This window comes from Panthera tigris, chromosome C1 (assembly GCF_018350195.1).
Source record: "Panthera tigris isolate Pti1 chromosome C1, P.tigris_Pti1_mat1.1, whole genome shotgun sequence".
Lineage (NCBI taxonomy): Eukaryota > Metazoa > Chordata > Mammalia > Carnivora > Felidae > Panthera > Panthera tigris.
In genome coordinates, this window is record NC_056667.1 from 8,549,710 (window position 1) to 8,571,622 (window position 21,913).

The 21,913-nt window shown below is 58.3% G+C and overlaps 1 protein-coding gene across 5 annotated transcripts; it reads left to right on the forward strand.

Annotated features, from left to right (window-relative positions):
- The first annotated feature begins 902 nt into the window (after positions 1-902).
- CC1H1orf167 (chromosome C1 C1orf167 homolog) lies at positions 903-21,767 on the forward strand. 5 transcript variants are annotated; one of them, XM_042998076.1, is made up of 20 exons: positions 903-1,062; positions 1,991-3,240; positions 3,438-3,481; positions 3,676-3,865; positions 4,512-4,648; positions 5,953-6,047; positions 6,477-6,663; positions 9,533-9,708; positions 10,267-10,435; positions 12,050-12,236; positions 12,340-12,494; positions 13,222-13,430; positions 14,552-14,696; positions 16,068-16,289; positions 17,001-17,259; positions 19,871-19,958; positions 20,070-20,232; positions 20,434-20,569; positions 20,848-20,958; positions 21,445-21,767. In XM_042998076.1, exons 1-20 carry the CDS (start codon positions 981-983, stop codon positions 21,736-21,738), a joined length of 4,299 nt encoding a protein of 1,432 aa, XP_042854010.1. In that variant the 5' UTR covers positions 903-980; the 3' UTR covers positions 21,739-21,767. The 5 variants fall into 5 exon arrangements, with proteins under 5 accessions (XP_042854010.1, XP_042854011.1, XP_042854013.1 ...); XM_042998077.1 differs by having other exon boundaries at positions 903-1,050; XM_042998079.1 differs by lacking the exons at positions 13,222-13,430; positions 17,001-17,259.
- The last annotated feature ends 146 nt before the right edge of the window (positions 21,768-21,913 follow it).

Below are 21,913 nucleotides of genomic sequence, written 5' to 3' on the forward strand. Positions count from 1 at the left end.
GGACTTGAGGACAGAGGGGAAAGTGTGATTGGCATCTAGGAAGGAGGGGGGAGGGAACTAGTCTCATTCTCCAGCAGCCTTTGCACCCACGTGGGATCAAAGGCGGTCATTTGGAGCGAGGCTGTCGGTGCAGCAGTAGGGTGAAAACCAGTCATCAGTGTTGTGCAGAGGGAGGAGGGGCGCGGTCCAGGGGCGAGGTGTGCGCACGGGTGTTTTTACGTGGAGGGAAGGGAGAGACAGCAAGCAGCAAGGGACAGTCAGAGGTGGTGGGGCCAGAGGATGGGGTCTGATGGGGGAAAGACCACCAGCATGGGCACTAGAAGGTGGGGGTGGGCTCCAGAACTGGAGCAGGTACAGTTATTTAGGATGCTAGAGCCTGGGGGCACCATGGGAGTGGATGGCTGAGGTGGGACAAAGGGCAAGATGGCAGGAAAGGAAGAGGTCAAGGACTCCGCAGGCCAGGAGTGAGAGGCATCAGCCATGTGGACGGTGAGATCGCCAAGGACTGAGGCGTGTGTTGGTGACTGCCACAGTGAGCCAGAGCTGAAACCTTCAAGGAACGAGGGGACGGGGCCTAGACTGTTTTCAGTCCCGTTCAGCTTTGGGCTGCAGTGTTCTGGGGTCAGCGGGGAGAAGGAAGGAAGTGGTCTGAGAGAGCCGCCCCCCCCCCAGGAGGGCTGTCTGGGAAGCAGGGGCCACAGAGAGGTCTGGGGTCAGTGTTAGAAGGAGGGGGCGCTGGAGGACATTCGAAAATCATCAGGGGAAGGTGGCGGTGTGGGGGCCTGACCAGGACAGCTGGGGGGCCCCAGGGCAAGCAGAGGTGCTGACAGAGGGTATGGTGCAGGCCAGGGCTGGGGTGTGGCCCGGTGGGAGCTGGGCATCCTGTCCTTGCCCTTCAAGACCTATCCGATCAAACAGGCCAGACTGCTGGCCTTAGTGTGGACCAAGGACGCCTCCGCCTTGGCTTTGCCCTCGAGTCCATGGAGCTGAGACACGACGCCAGCTGCAAGGAGAATGTGCCCCCCAGGCCTGCGACGCCCCTGAGGCCAGGCAAGAGGCTTGGTGGGTCTGGGTTGGATGTGGCGGGAACAGGGTCCCCTCTCGCTATTGGCCCAGAGCTTCTTTTCCGCCAGTCCAGCCCAGGGCCTCGCTAATTCCAGAGGTTGACCGTACAGGGCCTGCTGGGCCGGGACGAAGTCTTCCTAGCCTGGGACGGAGGGAGAGTCAGGATGTCAGGAAGTGAGGCCAGGAAGAGGAGGACCAGGAGTGGGCCTGGCTCCCCGCCCGCCGCCCCCTGCTAAGGCGCTTGGCTACAGAGCCAAGGCTGGAAGCCGCCCCCAGACAAATTCAGATTCTGATGCACGTGCCAGTTTCTCCAAGTCCTAGCTGCGTGACTGTGGGGCAAGTTGCCAAACCTCTCTGGGCTTTAGTTCCTGTCTTCAAACCCACACCTCCTATGGCCCAGTATAGCTGCTAGGTCCCCAGGCGTTTCCTGGTCTCCGGCTGACGCATGGCCCCGGGAGCTGGGGAGACTAAGCCCCACCCTGAGTCACCCAGAGCAGCTCACCTGCAGCTGTTTGCTGTGTGGGTCTTGGCCCTGACCCCCAGCGCTGCTTCCCCATCACCCCTGCCCAAGCCAGGAATCAGTCATCCTTGATTCTTCTCTTTCCTTCACGGCCCCCAGCCCCCCAGCCCCGAGCCTCCACGGCAGATCCGCTTCCGCGTCCTTCTCTCCCCCATCCCTGATCCCAGCCCTGTCCTCTCTCGCCTGGGATGCCCTCAACAGCCTCTTTACTGTCCCCCTGCTTCCCTCTGCCCTCCTCCCCCCTCGCACCCCAGCCCTGCTCCCTGCAGCCAGGCATCGAGTCAGACCACCCCTCAGTCCTGGCCTCCTCCTGCCTGGCATCCTGTCTCTGACCCGCTCCCCCCAACCCACCTGAGCACTGACCACCGCGTCCGCCCTCGGCTCACGACTCTGTCCTCTCTTAAGAGCGACGGAGATTTCCGAAGAGCAGAGGTGTCGGCCGGGGCAGCGGACATGGCCGGTGGGTGCACGAGTGCCCAGCTGAGAGGGAAGGGCCTGCCACCATACGCTCCCCGGGGGCAGAGCGGCGCCAGGAGCCCTGCCGGGTCCAGACCAACCTGGCCGGCCCGAGCCTCGTCCTGAAGGATGCAACTGGCCGGCTGGTGAACTCAGGCTTGCAACAGCAGAGCAACCTGCAGACCCCGGCCGGCAGGCCCCAGGGGAGAACCCGAGAGCTTGTCGTCCAGCAGAGTAACCTGAGCATAAGGGGGACCAGCTTGGCCGAAGGCAGGAGTCACCTCAGCCCCCGCCTCCGGTCAGAGCTTCTGGACAGCTTCTGGCCCCACCTGATACCCCAGGGAAGCCCTCTATCCCGAGCGTCGCTGGCTAACCCACCCACCAGCCTGAGACAGTCCCGGTGGCTGGGCACAGACACCCCCTGCCCAGACGTCCAGCCTGCTGCAGGCTTCGCCTCTCTCAGTGGGCACACACTTCCAGGCTCCGGACCCTGGTGTGTCCTGGGGAACTGGCCCCCTAGGCTCATGGGGGAGCCCCTCACCCTGGAGGACCTGACTGTCCCGGTCCAGAGCCAGGCTCGGGCCCCATCCCAGACTGCCATCCACCAGCTGCTGGCCTCTGTGCGACACCTGGAGCACGAGGTAGCCCGTCTCGGGTGCCGGGCCTCCCAGGAACCCCCAGGCCCTGCTCACCGGGACCCCTGGACCAGCAGTGGCCGGGCCCTCCCTGCCCCCCGCCAGCCCGGCCAGCCTGTTCTTGCATCCTGGGAGGGGAGGGAGAAACCCGTGCGAGGCCTCAGGGAAACTGCGGATTTCCCAGGGACACAGGGGGCCCAGGCTGGCCTCTCAGACAGTCGGGCAAGCAGTAAGCCTGCGTCACCGGAGGCCACGCTGAGGATGCCGACGGGGGATTTCCTCGACCCGAAGCAGGGGGCCCTTCTGGCCAACCCCGCGAGGCAAGGAGAGAACTTCTCCCCGGGGCCTACATATGGCAGCAGGCCGAAGAGGGACCCTCGGCTCCCTCCAGGGGTGGGTAACAGGGAAGCCAGACCCTGCTCTTCAGCTTGCTCCCGTGCTGCCCGGGGCGGCCCACCTGGGCAGGAAGGAAGGGAGGTGGCCCTGCAGGAGCTGGTCAGCAAGGAGGAGGAGAGGACAGCTTCCTGCCCACCAGATGCAGCCCCAGCAAGGAGCGCCCCGCAGGTAGAGGCCAGAGGAGGCCGGGTGGGGGAGCCGGGGGACCTCAGGAGTGCTCCCAGGAATTCCCTTTGCCAGCTGGCCGCCGCTCCCCTGTTACGCTCCCCGCCCCCAGGAAGGGAGGCCGGGGACAGGCAGGCTTGGTGTCCCGCCCTGCTTGCTCTTCAGCCTGAGAACCGAGACCTGTTCTTTTGCTTTCCAAGAACAAAGCCCGAAACGTTGGGAGCCTGGAGTCTGGGACGGCCCGGTGAGGCCATGGGCTGTGGGGGTGCGGAGGGGGGGTGCCAGCCACACTCCTGGGACAGCTGCTCTCCAAGTTGCCTGGGCCAGTGGAGACGAGCACCTGGTGGAGGGCAGGCCCTGGGCGGGGGGCAGATCCACACAGGACTTAAGCGGGGAGGGGACTTCCTTCACCCAGTCCCTGCTGGGGGGGTGTTTCAGATGTTTCAGAGCCTGGTGGCATCGGGTGTGGAAGCGGCGGGCCGTGGCTGCGGCGGTGGCCCTGGGCCGCCGGCGGCTGTTGCGCAGGGGCCTGCGGGCGCTTCGGTGGGCACTGCGGCTCCGGGTGGCCCAGCTGGAGGTGGCATGGAAGCGACACACTCAGGCCCTGCTGGCCCAGAGCTTCCGAAAGGTCAGGGGCCTCCAGGTTGGGCCGTGGGGAGGTGATGGAAGGCTGGTATGTCTGGGGAGGAGGCCACCTGTTTTATACCTCCTCAGTGATCAGCAGTACAGTGGATGATGGCCCGCCCAGACACCTGACCCAGCTCTGCCTGAGTTCAAATCCAGCCTCCACTACTTTCTTTTTTCCACAAATTTTTTGCTGCGTGGCTTTGGGCAGGTTACTTAACCTCTCTGTGCCTTCGTGTCTTTAGCTCCGAAATGGCATAAAAATAATGGTACATATGTCTCGGGATTGTTGTGAGGTTAAATTAATAAATATAAAGGACTTAGGACCCTACTTAGCACATAGGAAGCACTCTGCCGGATGAGTAGCTGCTATGTTTTTCTAACCGTTAGCCAGCCAGGACTGGGAGGACACGTCTGTGGTCTTCCCTCCTTGGGAAGGGAGTGCTCTGGGAGGGCCCAGCTCCAGGTTTTGCCCCCCAAGGAAAGCGCTGCATTTCTCCATGCGTTCATTAATTCCCAAAGGGGCAAGGTAGTCTATAGGTTAAGACCGGAGACTTTGGAGTCTCACAGAAATGTCCCACTCCTGTCCACCATTGGGGCACATTTGAGGCTATGGCCCACATCCTTCTTTCCCTTCTCTCTTGCCCCAGTGGAGAAACCAGACTCTGCAGCAGAAGCAAGGGCAGCCCCGCGTCCAGGCTGGGCCGGGACCCCCACCGTCTGGGACGGGCCAAGGCCAGAGCCCCTCAGGAAGGGAGCCGGTGGCAGACCCCGCCTGGAGAAGCAGGTAGTCTGGGACACCCTGGTGGTCAGTTGGTCAGTGTGGCCTGGGCAGCGCTGGGGGCCTTCCCTCCCCCCGCTTCCTGCCTCAGTGTCCCCTTCTCGACTCCCCCACAAGAGAATGAGAATGACACCAGCAGATGTGGACAAAGATCTCTGCTCAAGTACGTCCACTGCAACATTATTTATACTAGTAAAAACCTCAAAACAGCCTAAATGCCCGACAGCGATTGAGAAAATTACGGTTTAACAACGTGGTGAGCATTTGGCAACCGTTCCGTGTGACGTTTGTCAAGACTTTACAATTTTCTCCCGTTCTTTTTTGGGAAATTTTTCGTATCGAGTGGCTTTTATTGGTGTTATTTCTAATTATAACAGTCATGCGTGCTTGCTTTGAAGAACATTCCAAATGGTTGAAAGTTTCATCCCTCTCCCTTCCTAGAAGTAGTTTCACGGGTCTTTGCATGGAATTTTTGCTGACAAGGAAAAATGGTTACGATGACGTTAAATGGGGGGGGGGGCGGAGAATGAAAATAGTGTGTAAGATATGCTTTCTGCACGTGAAACAGTACAGAAGGAAAAATCTGTTGCTCAATGAGTTAGGACTACGGAACTGCTCACTCAGAGATGATTAAGGTGGTTAAGTTTTATGTTTGGTGTATTTTACTGCTGTTAAAAATGAACATAAGTAAATATTTCACACACACACACACACACACCCCAAAACATGCTAAGATAAGCAGGTCGTGCTTATCTCTGGAGCGGTGGAATTCAAGTTGACTCTTTTCTTCTCTCTTCCCTCAATCTTCCACCATAGGGGTGTACTGTTTTGTTTTTTTTTTCTCGTTTGCAAATTAACTAGACGTGCTTGACATCATTATTCCAATAACATTTGTTTTATTTTATTTATTTAATGTTTATTTTTAAGAGAGAGAGAAAAAGAGAGAGACAGAGTGTGAACAGGGGAGGGGCAGAGAGAGAGAGAGGGAGACACAGGATCCGAAGCAGGCTCCAGGCTCCGAGCCGTCAGCACAGAGCCCGACGCGGGGCTCGAACCCCCCGACTAAGCCACCCAGGCGCCCCACTGATAACATTTATTTTAACACACGTTTGTTGCAAGAGCCCAAATAGCACTGAAGAGAAGGGAGCAGAAACAGAACCTCCCTGCAGACTGCTTAGATAATCGGGGTGAAATGAGAAGGGGGTGGGGGAGGGCCAGCTCAGCGCATCCTCAGCGTGGCCGGGTTGGGACTGTGCGCCCTCCCTCTGATGCCTGGGCATCGGTTTCTCTCCGGGCAACTTTACTCTCAGTCCAGGGAGTCAGAGGGAGGAGGCGGGAGCCTGGCCGGGACCAGATGGAGGCGATGGAGAAGTACAGATGCTTCAGGCCTTGCAGCAACTGGCTGGTGAGCCATGGGCCTGCGGGGGAAGCAGGGGAGAGGGAGCTGAGCCCCCACACTGGGCAGGGCAGGGGGTCCTGAGCGAAGGTCTGCTGAGCATCTACTCAAACGGCTTTTTGGACATGATCTCATGTGAGCCTTGGGGGACCCGGGCGAGGCACTGTGCCTAGTTTACGGATGGGGAACTGAGGCACAGAGAAGTTAAGTGGCCAGCTAGAGGACACGCAGTATGAGAGGCACACGTCCTGCATTGGTGCCACCGATGCTAGTTCGGGTCCAGCCCAGGCTTGCATGGTAGAACCAGAAAGTCCCTCAGCCATCCCTCACTCACAGGGAAACTGAGGTCCAGAGATGGGGAGCAACGTGGCCGCCTCCTGTCCCTGAGCCTCCCCACTCACTCATTCTCTCTTCTTGCTCTCTCTCCTCGCTTTCCAGGCTTCCTCTTATGGTGCCATCAGAAGGAATGGGCCAGGCAGGAGAGGAGGGTCCAGGGAGAGGCCTCCAGGGCCACGCTGAGGACTCAGAGGAAGGGGAGACCCCCCCAGGCCCGGTGCTCTCATGCTGCAGACGCACCCAAGGTGGCCTCGCTGGACACCCAGCAGCAGAGAGCCTGGCTCGGCAGGTAGGGAGAAGGGGAAGAAATGTGGAGTGGGGACCCCTCTCCTGGAGGCAGAGGCTGGGACGCAGCTGGGAGGTACCCTTTGAGTCCGTTCTTGACTCCTGCTATCCAGAAACAGTGATAAAAATAAGAAATGAAAACAGCTGCGGTTTGCTGAGAGCCGAAGGCACCTCCCCGGAACTCTGGAATATGGTCCAAAGCAAAGCTCAGTGGTAGTCCTGCCTCCGCCACCCTGGTGGAACCATGGCAGTCACAGAGGGTGTGCTCCAGTCCCGCTGAGTTCAGTGTTGTGAAAGGAAGGAACACAGATCTGTAAGAGGGGTTTTCTCTGGTTAACCTTTTATTATGGGACATTTATATCTTATACAAAAGGAGAGAGAGAGGGTGTCTGGGTGGCTCAGTTGGTTGAGTGTCTGACTTTGGCTCAAGGCCATGATCTCGTGACTTGTGAGTTCGAGCCCCCGCGTCAGACTCTGTGCTGACAGCTCAGAGCCTGGAGCCTGCTTCGGATCCTGTGTCTCCCTCTCTCTCTGCCCCTCCCCTGCTCATGCTCTGTCTGTCTCTGTCTCAAAAACAAAAAAATAAATTTTTAAAGAAAATTTAAAAATTAGAATAGATCCTAAACCCCAGGGTCCCCATCACCCAGCTTCAAGAAAATCACCTCCTAAAAAATTCATTTCATCTGTACCCCAACTGTTTCCCCCTATGTTATTTTAAAGCAGGTCCCCCACATCATAGCGTCTCATCCGTAAGTACTTCTGTAGCATCTCTAAAAGATGGGGACTCTTTTCAATGACACAACCACAATGCCACGATCACCCCGAAAAATGGACAGTCGTTCCTTAACACCAGAGAATACCTGGTCAGCATTCAAATGTTCAATTGTTTTTTATAGGTATGCATTCTCTTATAGTTTGTTTGAACTGGGATCTAAATCAAGTCCACACGTTACAGTCTTTGAAAACGATTCCAAAATAAGAAATACAAAATATTTTGAGGGGTGGTCACTCACCAGAATATGTGTCCAGCTTCCTAAATGACAACCCAGAAGAGGCCGACATTCATTCAAACGCCAAAACTTTGTACTGTGTTTTTAAAGAATCAGTTTCTTTTCTTTATATTGTACCCAAATAGTGCTTCATTAATGGGGACTTTTTTTCTGACAGCCCACAGACTACTTATAGAAAATACTACTTGTTGAAACATTAAATTTAATATTTTCTCTTTGGAGTACTTGAAGAAGTTAAAATAGATGTTGGGGGGGGTGCCCTGGGTGGCTCAGTTGGTTAAGCTTCCAACTTCGGCTCAGGTCATGATCTCACCGTTTGTGGGTTCGAGCCCCGAGTTGGATTCCAAGCTGACAGAGACAGCCTGTTGCGGATTCTCTCGCTCTCTCTCGCTCGCTCTCTCTGCCCGTCCCCAACTCGTGCTTTTTTCTCTCTCTCAAAATAAATAAATAAACATTAAAAATAACATAAAATAGGCGTTGGAATTTCATTAGATTCACTTAGATTCATTAGATTCATTAGATTCACTTAAAATATGATCTATTGCCTTCAAAAAAGAAAGAAAGAAAGGCAACATGTTAAAGTCGGCTGGAATCTTTAGCAGGCTGCACACTTATCATGGAGTTTGACTCCGGGCTCTCTCCCAAGACCCTGCAATCATGACCTCAGCCGAAATCCACAGTCAGATGCTTACCTGACTGAGCCACCCAGGCGCCCCTCATTATGGGGTCCCCTCTAGTTTTTTTCTCTGCAGTTTATCTGTTGAGGAAACCAGGCCGCTGGTCCAATAGAGTTAACCCGTCGATGTCTGCATCCTGCTGACTGCATGTCCCCCCGGTGCGGTTTTCATTTTTCATATATATATTTTTAAGTTTGTTTGTTTGTTTGTTGAGAGAGAGCTCAAGGAGCAGAGAGAGAGAGAGCAAGACTCCCAAGCAGGTTCCACAGTTAGTGCAGAGCCCAATGTGGGGCTCGAACCCACGACCTGCAAGGTCGTGACCTGAGCCAAAATCAAGAGTCAGATGCTGGGGCGCTCAGCTCGTTAAGCGGCCGACTTTGGCTCAGGGCACACGATCAAGCCCCGCATCCGGCTCTGTGCTGACAGCTCAGAGCCTGGAGCCTGCTTTGGAGTCTGTGTCTCCCTCTCTCTCTGCTTCTTCCTCACTCATGCTCTGTCTCTCAAAAATAAACATTAAAAAAAAAAAGAGTTGGATGCTTAACTGACTGAGCCACCCAGGCATCCCCCCCCACCACACACACACCGCCAAGTGCAGTTTTCCATGAGACCTTCGAGTGAAGGTTGCTGAGCTAGACTGGGGTTCAGCGGAGACGTGAGGCTGGGTGCTTGGCCGGTTAGTTGAGGGAGAGCCGGCAGGAGAGCGCCCGGCGAGGGAACAGCACAGGCACAGGCCTGTGACAGAGGAGCATGAGAAGCGCAAAGGACGCCAGTCAAGTTGGAGCCCCGTGGTCCAGGGTGGGGGCCGTGCCGGGGCCAGACCTTGCGCGGCCTTGTGGGCCGTGCAGAGTAGCTGACATTTTGTCCTAAGAGCAAGGGGGCAGTCACCGGACGATTTCAGCAGGGGAGCGAGATTGACGGCGTTTGAGATTTGAAAAAGATCACTCTGGCAACTGAGCAGCGGCTGTCTGGAGAGCCGTTGCAGGGGGCCGGGCAGGAGGCTGCTGAGGCCATCCGGGCACCCAGAGGCCCGGGTGTGGCGGCCTGAGCAGGTGGCACAGTAAGTCCTTACAGCTGCCCCATTTTACCTACGGGAAGCCTGAGGCTCTGAGAGGCGATGCGGTATGGGGCAGGCGGCTGTTGCTGCAATCATCGCTCTTAGTACCAGCACCTTCTCTCGGCTCCCCAGGTGCTTTGGGGCCTGGCAGCAGTTTGTGCAAAGAGGGGCCCGGTACCGGGACCGCCTGGCTCACCGCCGGGCCAGGACCCTGAGGATATGTCTGCAGCAGTGGGTGCGAATGAAGCAGCTCCAGGCCTCAGATGGAGCGAAGGTGACCCAGCTGTCCCTCTGCCGGCAGAAGGCAGGTGAGCAAGCGAGTGGCGGGCGGAGGGGCTCCCTTTCCCTCCCACCCCAGCAAACAGCATCACCTAAGCTCCGTCTGTGATGGGCCCCGGTTGAACCGATGGCTTCTTGGGATGGGGGATGGTGACGCAGGGAGCTTTCTGGGGGGGTGCAGTCTGACGGGCGCGGGAGGTCCAGGCGGGGTCCCCGGAGTGGGCAGGCTTTGGCTGGGCCCCATTCTCATCCCCAGTCGTGAGCTTCTCTGGACGAGGGACTTTGTTCTGTCTTCTACCAGAGGGGGATGTGGTCCCTGCTCTCAGGAAGCTCCTGGTCTGGGGGACGCACAGACCTTGTCCCCCACCCCAAAATCTGAAAGGGAAAGATGGGGCCTCTGAAGGGAGGATTTGGAGGCAGTGGGAGGAGGCAGTGCCTGGGAGGGGAAGGGTCCTCAGGAGGGGCGGGGGGAGGTGAGGCAGCAGCCTCTGTGACAGCCTCTGTGACTGCCGTGGGTTCCACCAACAGATTTGGGTGGAAGGAGGTCACTGGGGACGGGACTGACTCATCCCTCGACTGCTTCTCAGGGAACGTGGCCCTCTGCAGCTCAGCCCCTGGCGTGGCCACAGCCCAAGGCCTGGGGACAATGGCCCAGGTGCAAGGTGGCAGCTCCCTGCGGGAAGCCTGCCGGAGACTGGCCCTCCGCCGGGCGCTGCTGCTCTGGAGGACGCGGCTCTCCCAGCGTCGGAAGGCTGAGTAGGTGTCCGCGAGCCTGTGGCCCGGGGCTGGGCCTGGGGGATGCGTGCAGGGTGGGCACGTGAGCGGTGCCCAGCACCGGCAGGAGTGCCCCATGGGGAACAGGCCAGACCCCGCTCTTCCCCGTGGCACACTGTGGTTCCCAGCAGGTGTGGGACTGGGGGGAGGTGGCCCAGGGACCTGGAGGCCGTGATGGAGCAGAGAGCTGCAGGAGCCACGGGGTAGCAGGGGGCACAAACACAGACTTCTCCCCGAGGGGCTGGAACCCTGATGAGAGAGGTCGGTTTCTTGCTCATCTCCCGGCCGGGTGGGAACCCCCCGGGTGGCAGGAACCGTGTGTGTCTCACCTTTGTCCCCCAGTGCCTGGCAAGTGTCTGACACGTCAGAGGCATGGGAAAAATCCTGTAAGGGAGTAAGTGCCCCTATCTGCCTCATCATACAACTAGAGAAACTGAGGCTCCGCGGGTCGAACAGCTTGCTCTAAATCACGTGAAGTAGGAGGAAGACGGTCCCCGTTGCTTTTGCACAAGACACTCGCGGCCGGGATTCAGAGTCCCCGGGATGGTCGTGGTGGGTGAGGGGGGTGGAGGGGGTCAGGAGGGACCAGCTGCATCGATGATACGACAGGTGGAATGTACACCAACAGTTGTAGGGATAAGAATTCTGTCACTGAACGCCACATGCCTAGCATCCATTATCCCTCACCCGCTTGGTCCACTGGGACCCTCAGTCTCTTGTAACGTACCCCTAGAACTCTCGGGAAAGTCAGTCCACCGTGATCTCCCAGAAGGCAGCTTTCCCTCCTCCAGTCCGTCCTCTACCCTTTGGGCATCAGGGAGCAGTCCCTATCTATCTACGACATAGCTGGGGCCACCCTGTGACCTAGAAGGAGTATTTGGGGGTGCCTGGGTGGCTCAGCCGGTTAAGCGTCCGACTCTTGATTTCGGCTCAGGTCTCTCTGAGTTCCAGTCCCACGTCGGGCTCTGTGCCGACGGCGAAGAGCTTGCTTGGGATTCTGTCTCCAACTCTCTCTGCCTCTTCCCCGCTTGCGCGTGTGCACACATACCCTCTCTCAAAAATAAATAAACATTACAATAATTGTAGAAAAGAAAGAAAATGAGTATATGGAACCCACATCTTCTGCTATTTGGAGTTTGGGGAAATGACCTTTCACCAAGCCTCAGTTTCCCTGTCTTCCTAACTGAGCAGAGGCAGAAGTGGTTATACCTGTGGCCTCTTGAATCTGGGGGCCTGGGGCCTGGGGCGCAGCTCCATACCCATCAGGAGTGTGGCAGGGATCAGCCAGGTGATGCAGGTGTAGCAGTGGTCTCAGCCCAAGAGGCTCACGAGGGTCACTCTGGGAGCTTTGGGAAAATTAGGAAGCCCAGGCCCCACCTAGGTTGTTAAGTCAGAGACTCTGGGGCTGGGATCCCAATGGGCCTCAGTACTTCCCAGGACTCCCCAAGAGTCCCACGTGCAGCTGGCTTTGAGAGGTGGTGCTCTAGCCTTTGTTTGGCACGCGGTGGCTCCCTTCCAGCCCAGCGCTTTTGCAGGGACCCAGCTGGGGGGTAGCACCTGCTTGGGGCCCAGGGACTCACCTGCCCCTTCCTGTAGCTCCTTCCTCCAGGGCATGCGGCAGCAGATGATTCGGCGTATCCTGAAGGGCTGGTGCCTGAGGGCCTGGGGTCCAGGCACCCCGTCAGACAGTGCCAGGACCACCTTGGCCCCGGAGCTCCTGGGCAGCATCCCGGGGGGGGAGGACTTGCCGGGCTGCAGCACACCCCGAAGCTCACTAGAGAAGGTGAGGGGCCGGGGGTGGGGACGGGCTAGGGTGGCAGGTGGGAGGAGAGGGTGGGGACGGAGCAGGGGCCCGGGGATCCAGGACTCCATCCCTCCTTCCCCAGGTTTCCAGGGCCCCCACCCTCCTGGAGACGCTCCGGCTGAGCTTTGTGTGGGCAGCTGGGCGGCAGCAGAAGAGGCGGTGCCTTCTGCTCTGGCAGGTGCGGGCACAGCAGTCCCGGAGGGCAGCGAGGTGGCACCGGTGTACTCTTCGGAGGCGGTAGGGACCCCTCCCCTTGAGGGATGAGCCATGCTGCCCACCACTCCATAGACATCCTGTCTCCCAGCCCCCTTCCCATCAGTCCTTGTCCTTCACCACTCATCCCTTTGGGGTCTGCATCCTAGAGGGCTCCCATCTCACACCCCCAGACTCAGATCCTCTGGACGTCTCCTGCCCTCTTGGCCTGCCCTGCTGACAGGGAAGGGGGCCTGAGGCACTCTACGGGGTAATCGTTTCTCCCAGAGACTTTGTTAGCTGTGGCGCATTCATTTATTCATTCGTAGCACAATGCTTAATTAAGGGTCGGTCTGCCTGGGTTCTAATCCCAGCTCTGCCCCTCGCTGGCTTGGCTGTGTGATCTTGGGCAAGTTGCTTAACCCCTCTGAGTCTCCGTCTCTCCATTTGTTCAGGGATAATAATAGTACTCCAATGGGAATCGACAAGGTAGGGGCCTGTAATCCCCTAGCACAGTCCCTGGCACATAGCAATGTTTGTCACCAGTGGCTGAGCCCCAGGACTTGGCGCTGGGGTCCGGGATCCCATTTTATCCCTACCGCCTGTCACCGTGACACTCAGAGTAGCGTTTGAGCGGTCCGGCCCCCAGCAGCCCGCCCTCCCCCAGGATGGAAACAGGGAGAAGAGTCACCTGAAGCTCCCGACGGAGGGGAGGGCTGGGAGAGCCTGGGGTGGCCGTGCCCATCCTCAGGGTGGGCTCTCCGCTTCCTAGCATCCTTCTCGGCTGGAGCCACTGGGCAACAGCCCAAGGGGCCCAGAGAGAGCTGGCTGTTGGCTGGGCCTGGGAGCGGAGCTGCAGGGCCGCACTGGGCTTGTGGCGGCGGCGGCTGGCGCAGAGGCTGCAGGCAGAGCGGTGCGTTTGGGCCCGGGGTCGCACACTGGTCCGGGGCGCCCTGCACCGCTGGCACGGCTGCTGGCAGAGTGAGTCAGGGCCTGGGTCCGGGCCCCCGCGGGTGAGAGAAGGGCCAGGGCTCATCGGGGCGACCCAGGATTTTGTGTCCTCCCGCACAGGGTCCGGTGATGGGACGTCCACAGAGCTCACCCGGGATGGGGAGGGGCAGAGCAGAACCTGGGGGCGTGGACACTGTGAACACTGCCCTTCCATTCCCCAGCTGTGTGGACCTTACACAAGCCGCTTAACCTCTCCGAATCTCAGCTTACTTACTTAGCTGGAAAATGGGAATCGGGGCGGCACCCTCCTCAGGGGGCAGTTGTGGGGACACTCGGAGACCATCCATGCGCAGCGTTTGGCTCAGAACCCAGCTCCCCTCGGATGTTCCATTGTCCTCGCCTCTGTCCTCATCTTCATTATCCTCACCTGGCCTTCAGGAGTCATGGGTCTGAGCGCTGAGTCATGGTGCCCTCAGAGCCCGACATGGGGGGTGGGGATCGTCGGGGGCCCCTTTCGAGGCTTCCCACTGCACAGATGCATCGTATCGATGAGCTGGCGGGTGGGGACCCGGTGGCTCTGGAGAACCCCTGTCCTGTTCACTGAGGACAGCTGCTGCTCCAGTCCACTTGCTGTCCCAGTGTGGTCAGACCTAGCTTCCAAAGAAAAGCTGGAAGTCTGGATTTCAACATGAATTCTCCTGATTCCTAAACATTGCCAAGAAACGAAAAACAGCGAGTTGGGTTGATCTGGTCGTCACTGGACACTTGTAACCGAAGCATTTATCTATCTATCTATCTATCTATCTGTCTATTGTTTAACCTTTATTCATTTTTGAGAGACAGAGAGAGACACAGCATGAGCGGGGGAGGGGCAGAGAGCGAGGGAGACACAGAATCCGAAGCAGGCTCCAGGCTCCCAGCTGTCAGCACAGGGCCCGACGTGGGGCTCGAACCCACGAACCGCGAGATCATGATCTGAGCCACAGTTGGATGCTTAACCGACGGAGCCACCCAGGCGCCCCATAGCCCCCAATGGTTAGGGGGCCTCCTCTGTCTGCATTTGGCTGAGGAGGGCCCCACAGTCACCCGGGGCCAGAGGGGCGAGGCTGGGATGAACACGCAGTGGCATTTCAGCCTCTCTCTGGCCACAGGGCGGCAGCTCCTGCACGAAAAGTACCAGCAGTGGGTGCAGGTGCAACTCCAGGGCCTAAGGAGGTCTGTGTTCCGGGACTGGCGACGGGCAGCAGCTCATCGGAGACGCACAGCGGCCCCGCCAGAGCAGCCCCTACTGCAGAGGTGGGTGGGCCTTGCTGGTAGGGGGATGAGGGTCACACCCTCTCTGGAAGAAGCAGGGAGAGAGCCCAGAAGGAGCCAAAGAGCCACGACCACCGGCCTTCTATTACCTGCTTTGTTTGAGTGGTGGTGGGGTGGGGGAGGGGGGGTGGCAAGGCTTTAACTCCACCCGATGCCCTGATGAGCCCCAGATCTCCGACTCCCGACCGGGTCAGTCCTTTGGTTTCAGAGGACATGGTAAAGATGGGGGAATTCAGCTCCTCAAACACCCAGCATATCGTGTGCTCCAATACCACGTGTTGTTCAAACACAGGCAGGCTCTCCTCTATACCATTGCCAAAGGAGTGAAATCTTGAACAGAGATGTTCTAGTAAAACGCCTATACGTCATTCGTGCGTATTTAAAAGCAGAGCGGGGGCGGCGCCTGGGTGGCTCAGTCGGTTAAGCGGCCCACTTCGGCTCAGGTCATGATCTCGCGGTCCGTGAGTTCGAGCCCCGCGTCGGGCTCTGTGCTGACAGCTCAGAGCCTGGAGCCTGTTTCAGATTCTGTGTGTCCCTCTCTCTGACCCTCCCCTGTTCATGCTCTGTCTCTCCCTATCTCAAAAATAAATAAAATGTTAAAAAAAAATTAAAAAAAAAAAAAAACAGAGCGGGCAGATGACGCCTCTTCCCACCGTTCAGCCACAAATACCCCGACGTTCACGGTGTCCGCACACGGGCCGCCGGCCACAGACCGCCGAGCGGCTGACTCCTGGGCTTTCACCCCTGAGCAGTGGACACCGTTTTTTCTGGCCCCTCCTGGAGTGGGTGCTGTGCTCCCCTCACTGACCTCCTGCCCCGGAGTGGGCTTGTGAAGGGAGACCAGGCCTGGCTGCTCCCCTGATCGCACTGGGACTGACTGGGACTGGACCCCACATCTGCTGGGTTCCCACAACCTCCCGGAGAGCCCCTGCCGCCCTGAGTCAGTTGGCTCCTGCAGCAGCTCTTAAAAGCCAGCACTTTGACCTGTTACACGTGGGTCCGTGCATTTTTAATTTTTTTAGTGTTTATTTATTTATGAGACCGAGAGGGACAGACCATGAAGGGAGTGGGGGTGGGGGTGGGGGTCAGAGAGAGGGAGACACAGAATCCGAAGCAGGCTCCAGGCTCCGAGCTGTCAGCACAGAGCCCCGACGCGGGGCTCGAACTCATGGCCTGTGAAATCATGACCTGAGCCGAAGTCGGATGCCTAACCGACTGAGCCACCCAGGTGCCCCAGGGTCCGTGCGTTTTTTAAGGTGCAGGGTTGTATGTGCAAAGCCACGTATTACCTCTGACATTGTGACTTCTGACTCTGAAAGCCCGCCGGGCCCCTCCTCTGCTCCTGTTTTGCAGCCATTTCCAGGCCCCGTGTGGAGTTGTGAGAGACACAGGGGTGTTCCCAGCCACCAGAGCCTTTCGGGATGGCCCGAGAAGGGCCCTGGGGACCACATTTTCCATGTGGCGGGAAGCCGGAGCAGCCAAAGCCTGGGCACAGGAGCAGCATGTGGCCCGGGTCCCCGTGACCCACTGGAGAAGCCGTGCACGGGGGGGCCCGACGGACGGGCAGCTGAGGAGGTGAGTGGCTCTGGGCCGGCGCTGCAAGGCCCACCGGCTGGCGGAAGAGAGAGCAGCTCTGTGCTGGACGCGGTGGGTGCGTGGGTCCCACCCACGCTGAGTCAGCAGAGCCCATGCTGCCCAGAAGCTGAGCGCCAGGTGGGTGCCCACGGCCCGCGGGCAGCCCCACACTGTGCTTCCAGCTGGGTTTGTTTTTGAGGTCTTGAGCTTGTTTGGGGCACAGGTAGAAGGTATTTGGTGGCTGGTGACGGGGCTTCGGAGGCAGGGGTCAGAGGGAGAGGTGATCCCAGCCGCTGGGGCTAGTGCTGGGGTCCAATTCCAGACCTGCGCTTCCCAGCAGTGTGACCCCTCTTTGGGCAAGTCTCTAACTTGAAAGGTCAAAGGGAGAGAACAGGCCTGCCTTATAGACATACCGCACGCAAATGCTCAGTTCAGGGGTCAGAAACACAGCAGGTGCTCAACAGACAGTGCTCTTTCTTGTGAAGGAGGGGGAGGAGCAGTGTGGCCGCAGGACTACCCACTCTCTGTCCCCTCAACGGGGCGCTTTTCCCCCCCCCCCCCGCGTGTGATGTTCTGCAGCTTTCGGTGCCTGTTCGAACCGGATTTCCCCAGAAGAGGGATGAGGGGAGGAGCACTGGCAGGGGCTTGGCCTGGGGCAGGGGAGGGCTCCCTACAGCCCACCACAAACATGGGCTCCTGCCTCTCTCCCAGGGTCCTAGAGGCCTGGGCCCAGGCAGCAGCCAGGGGCCGTGTCCGGGGAGCCGCCATCACCCAGTTCCGGCAGGCTGCGTCCAGACGCCTCCTGTGGACCTGCTGGGCCCAGTGGCGGGCAGTGCTGCTCAGTGGGCAATTGGAACCACAGGAGGCAGAGGCCCAGGAGGCCTGCCCGGTTGACCGCAGGCAGCGGCCCGGGGTGGCCAGCAGAGGGCGCCTCCTAGCACTGATGGACACTCCAGCCCCGTGGAAGCAGGTGAGGTAGCCTAGGTGGGGTGGGAGGTCCAAAAATGACCTGAGGGCCAGTGGCCTCAGAATCAGCTTGTTTCAGCCCAAGGTGGCAAGCGTGGCTGGATGCTTATCCGGGGGCCCACCGACCTTGGGGACAACACCCCTACCTGGTTGTGGGACGGTCTCCTGGCTCTGGAAGACTGCCATCTTTGGGCCCATCAGCCAGTGCCAGCCCAGTGCAGATCTGTCCCAAAGACAAATGCTCTGGGCACCATCTACCAGGGAGACGGGCACCTAAACTCACACGTGTCATGGTGCAACCTAGATCTAGATGGGTGCAGGGGAACAGGAGCAACTAGCAAGTCCTTTTTATTCTTTATTGGAAAAATTACGCATGGTCACTACAGGGAAATCAGGAAATATAAATGGAAAAAACAGTTTCTTTCATAACCCTCTCCACCCAAAGATAAACCACCAGTCAGTCACTCTCCAGACCAGAAGCAGTTGGTTCTGTGAGTACCTGGCTGGCTCAGTCGGTAGAGCATGTGACTCTTGATCTTAGGGTTGTGGGTTTGAGCCCCACATTGGGTATAGAGATTACTTAAAAATAAAGAAACAATTGGGGGGCACCTGGGTAGCTCAGTCGGTTAAGCATCCAACTCTTTTTTTTTTTTTAATTTTTTTTTTTAATACTTTATTTATTTTTGAGACAGAGAGAGACAGAACATGAACGGGGCAGGAGCAGAGAGAAAGGGAGACACAGAATCGGAAGCAGGCTCCAGGCTCCGAGCCATCAGCCCAGAGCCCGACGTGGGGCTCGAACTCACGGACCGTGAGATCGCGACCTGAGCTGAAGTCAGACGCTTAACCGACTGAGCCACCCAGGCACCCCAAGCATCCAACTCTTAATTTCGGCTCAGGTCATGATCTCACAGTTCATGAGTTTGAGCCCCTCGTCTGTCTCTGTGCTGACAGCACAGAGCCTGCTTGAGATTCTTGCTTTCCCTCTCCCCCCCTCTCTCTCAGCCCCTCCCCAGGTCGCACATGTGTGCTGTCTCTCTCTCTCAAAAATAAAACATAAAACATTTAAAAAATAATTTTTTCAGTTTTAAATATCTTTAAAAGAAAAAAAGCAGTTCTGACACTAGCAAATGGCGACAAGAGCTTGATGGCAAACAGGACTGATTCAAAGCCACAGTGAGAGCCGGGGACAAGGAATAACACAGCATAGCAGCCTTGGGACGTGTCACTGGAGGACACACAGCCCCAGAGCTACCGGCCAGACACTTAGTGTTCCTAAAAAGGAATTGAAATCATCAAGAATCCTGTTTCAGAATGCTAGGAAGCATAAAATAAATTCTAGAAAGAGTCTAAGAAAAAAGATTGAATTGTTTTTTTAAATGGAATAAGGGGCTCGCTTGGTTATTTGCAGAATCCGTGTATGCACACGTATAGGGCTATGGCAACAGCAAATTCTGGGGTTTCAGAGTATTTTATTTCTAGATCTGTGTCACAAGACAATTTTATTTTCAGAGTGTGCTTAAGAATATTAACATTCCGGGGGCGCCAGGGTGGCTCAGTCAGTTGAGCATCCGACTCTTGGTTTTGGCTCAGATCATGATCTCAAGGTTTGCGGGATCGGCTCCCACGTCGGGCTTTGCGCTGACAGTTTGGGGCCTGCTTGGGATTCTCTCTCCCCTTCTCTCTCTGCCCCTCTCCTGCTTGCCCGCACTCTCTTCCAAAATAAATAAACATTAAAAAAAATTTTTTTTAAATATATTAACATCCTGGGGTGCCTGGGTGGCTCAGTCGGTGAAGCGCCTGACTCTTGATTTCGGCTCAGGTCATGATCCCAGTGTCATGAGATGAGCCCCTTGTTGGACTCTGCCCTGTGCGTGGAGCCTGCTTAGGATTCTCTCCCCCCCCCCCCCCCCCCGGCTCTCTGCCCCTCCCTAATTCGTGCGAACGTGCACGTACTCTCTCCAAATAAACATTTAAGATAAATTAACTCGTTATCGTTCCATTCTTATTGGCAAAGGCAGGCGGGGATCCCATTTGCTGGTGGAGAAACAGGCATACGGAAACCAAAAGTAAATGAGAACTAGGGTGCTTGGTTCCAGGCCTCTCCTTTCTAGCACATGAACGCACGCAGCCAGGCAGCCCTCCCCCACCGACACGAGCAGGTTTTTTGCCACCTCATGGTGCAGAGGCCTTCGGACAGCCCCTGGCCTGTAGTCGAGTAGAAGCTGGGTCTCAGTCTCTGGAGTCACACTGCTCCCGAGACAGGGGGCCTCAGACAAGTAATCTCATTCTGTAAAGCCTAAGTGGGGGCGGGGAGGGGGGCAACCTGCTCACAGGCTGTGCTGGCACCGGTACGCTGTCACCAGGTGGTGGCTGTCACTGGCCTGCCCTCCGCTTGAATTTCCAGCCTTGCTGGGGAGAACGGGGAAGAGGCTGTAATGTGTACCGATGGCCATGCTACACCTTCTCCGTCTCCCCCTGGGAGCCCCAGGGCCGCGCAAGAGCAGGAGGCCCTGCTTCTGGGGCAGGACAGGAAAGGATCCTGCCAGGTCGCCTGAGTGCCAGGGGGTGCAAACCCCTCAGGTTCAGGTTTTGCTCTCCGGCTGTTCCCTCAGACCCACCGCTGCAGGACGCGGCCCAGCCCAACGCGGCACCACGGCGGCGGTGGACCGAAGGAGCAGAGAGAGATGTCCTGGGCTCAGAGTAAGGAGACCTGCCCCTGGGGTCCATCATCTCGCAGGCCTGGAAATCAGCTTCCGGCAAGGTGGCAAATCCGTTCTATGTACTTATTCTTTATTAACCTCTTCTTTCCAGGTGACAGAGAGCCTCGCCTCTGCCGTGCCTTCCAGGTCCAGCTGCAGTGGCCTGGACGCACCAGCCAGGCCCAGGGCCCGCCGCCCGGAAAACCAGGAGGGGACTGCAGCTCTGAGGCCAGTGTCCTCAAAGGCCAAGGCGTGGCCGCTGAGAGGCAGCTGGGGTAAGATCAGCTGCGCGTGCGTGTGTGCGTGCGGCAGGGCCCCGGGGCTTGCCTGAGCCACGGCCGGAGCTGGGCTCTTTCTGGCCGGCGCTCATTCCTGGAGGACCCTGGGGGATCCGTGGCGCTGCCCTTCTACCTGGTCATGAAGGGCTCGTGACGGTCTGGGCTGTCGGGGTGCTCAGCAGGGCCTCACCCCACCAGGAGGAGGTACCTGCAGCGCTGGCACCTTGAGGCCTTGCTTCGCCGGCTCCAGGGCTCCCAGCAGGCCAGGTGCCTGGCGGCAACATGGCAGCACTGGGTGGACGCTCAGGGAGAGGAGCAGCTGGCACGGACGCTGGTGAGCAGGCTCAGCCCCGCCCGCCCCCCCCCCCTTCCCAGCCTTGTGCTGATCTCTCAGCTCATCGCACCTCAACCCTAACCCCTAGAAATGAAGCCTCCCGAAGCATCTTGGTCTGCATCCGTGGGGTCAGGCGACGGGATCTGCGTTAACACACCTCAGGGGATACCCCCGTCCCCGCCCCATCACGGCCCCTGTCCTGTGCTGCAGGGGTGTAAGGGGAAGACGTGGCACAGGGGCGGCGGGCCAGCTTGGGGCCTCACCACCTGTCCCCACAGCTCAGGCAGTGGCACCTGAAGCGGGCCTGGCGCGTGTGGCGGCGGCGAGTCCTGCGGCTGCGGGCGGCTCGGCGATTGCAGCAACAGGAAGGCGGCCGGGTCCTTTCCCAGGTACTGGGGGGTACCCCCCCCCCCCCGGCAGGCCTTCCCAAACTAGGGCCACACCTGGACATTTCTGAGCTGGGGGCCCCTTCGTTTCCCGGGGAGGAGTCAGTTCCTTTGAGAAAACACAGCTTGGATTCTGATTTGGCTGCTGGCCATGTGCTCAGCCCAGTCCTACCCTGCCACTCAGCGTGGGAACAAGGCTCAGTCACAGCACAGCTGCCACTCAATGCCAGCCCACGCTGTGTATGGGTCCCCGGGTGCCCACTCCCTCATCTGCCCCACTCAGAACACAGCTCCCCAGATCACAGATCAGAGCTGTTCTGAGCCTCTGCATTTGGCCTGGGGCAGAGCCGGCTGAGTAGCTGGGGCGGAGGGAGGGATCTCCTATTCCCTCTGGGGACAGAAGGAGCTGAGCACAGGCATTCGCCTAGCACAGACAGCACTGACCCAGGAGGGGCCAAATAGCCTTTCCTTTCTCCTCTCTGGCTCCAGTCCTTTGAGAAGTGGTGCCAACAGCTGGCAGCCAGGAGCCGGAAGAGAGGAGCCACCGGCAGCCCGGTACCCCCTGAGCAAGGCGGGCATCGGGAGCCCTGGGAGCAGGCTGGAAGCTGTTGGGGTGGATGTGGGCGGGGCAAGGGGCCCAGCTGCAGCTGTGACTTGTTCCCATGGAAAGAAAAACAGAACTGTGCCCAGCCTTCAAAAGGAAGGAACCACGTCCCACCCATCCGGGGAGTGCAGGCTCAAGCCACCAGGCACTCATCCCACAGCCTGGGGACAGAGCTCTGAAGGACAATAAAACACCCTCCTTGGTCCCAGCTGCTTCTCTTGCTCAGTCTCTCCTAAGGGCTGCCCCTCTGCCTCAACCAGCCACCCTGGGAAGGAGGAGGGTAGGTAACCCACGACTGTGCCTGCCTCTTCTGCCATCAGGCTGCTCTTTGGACACCCACCCCCACCCTTGCTG

Bases quoted from the DNA above. Each gene is read 5' to 3' on its own strand.
- CC1H1orf167 (XM_042998076.1), top strand. From the start codon at position 981: ATGGAGCTGAGACACGACGCCAGCTGCAAGGAGAATGTGCCCCCCAGG. The intron at 1,063-1,990 runs GTGGGTCTGGGT...TCCTCTCTTAAG, and splicing joins GAGGCCAGGCAAGAGGCTTG to AGCGACGGAGATTTCCGAAG. The intron at 10,436-12,049 runs GTAGGTGTCCGC...CCCTTCCTGTAG, and splicing joins TCCCAGCGTCGGAAGGCTGA to CTCCTTCCTCCAGGGCATGC.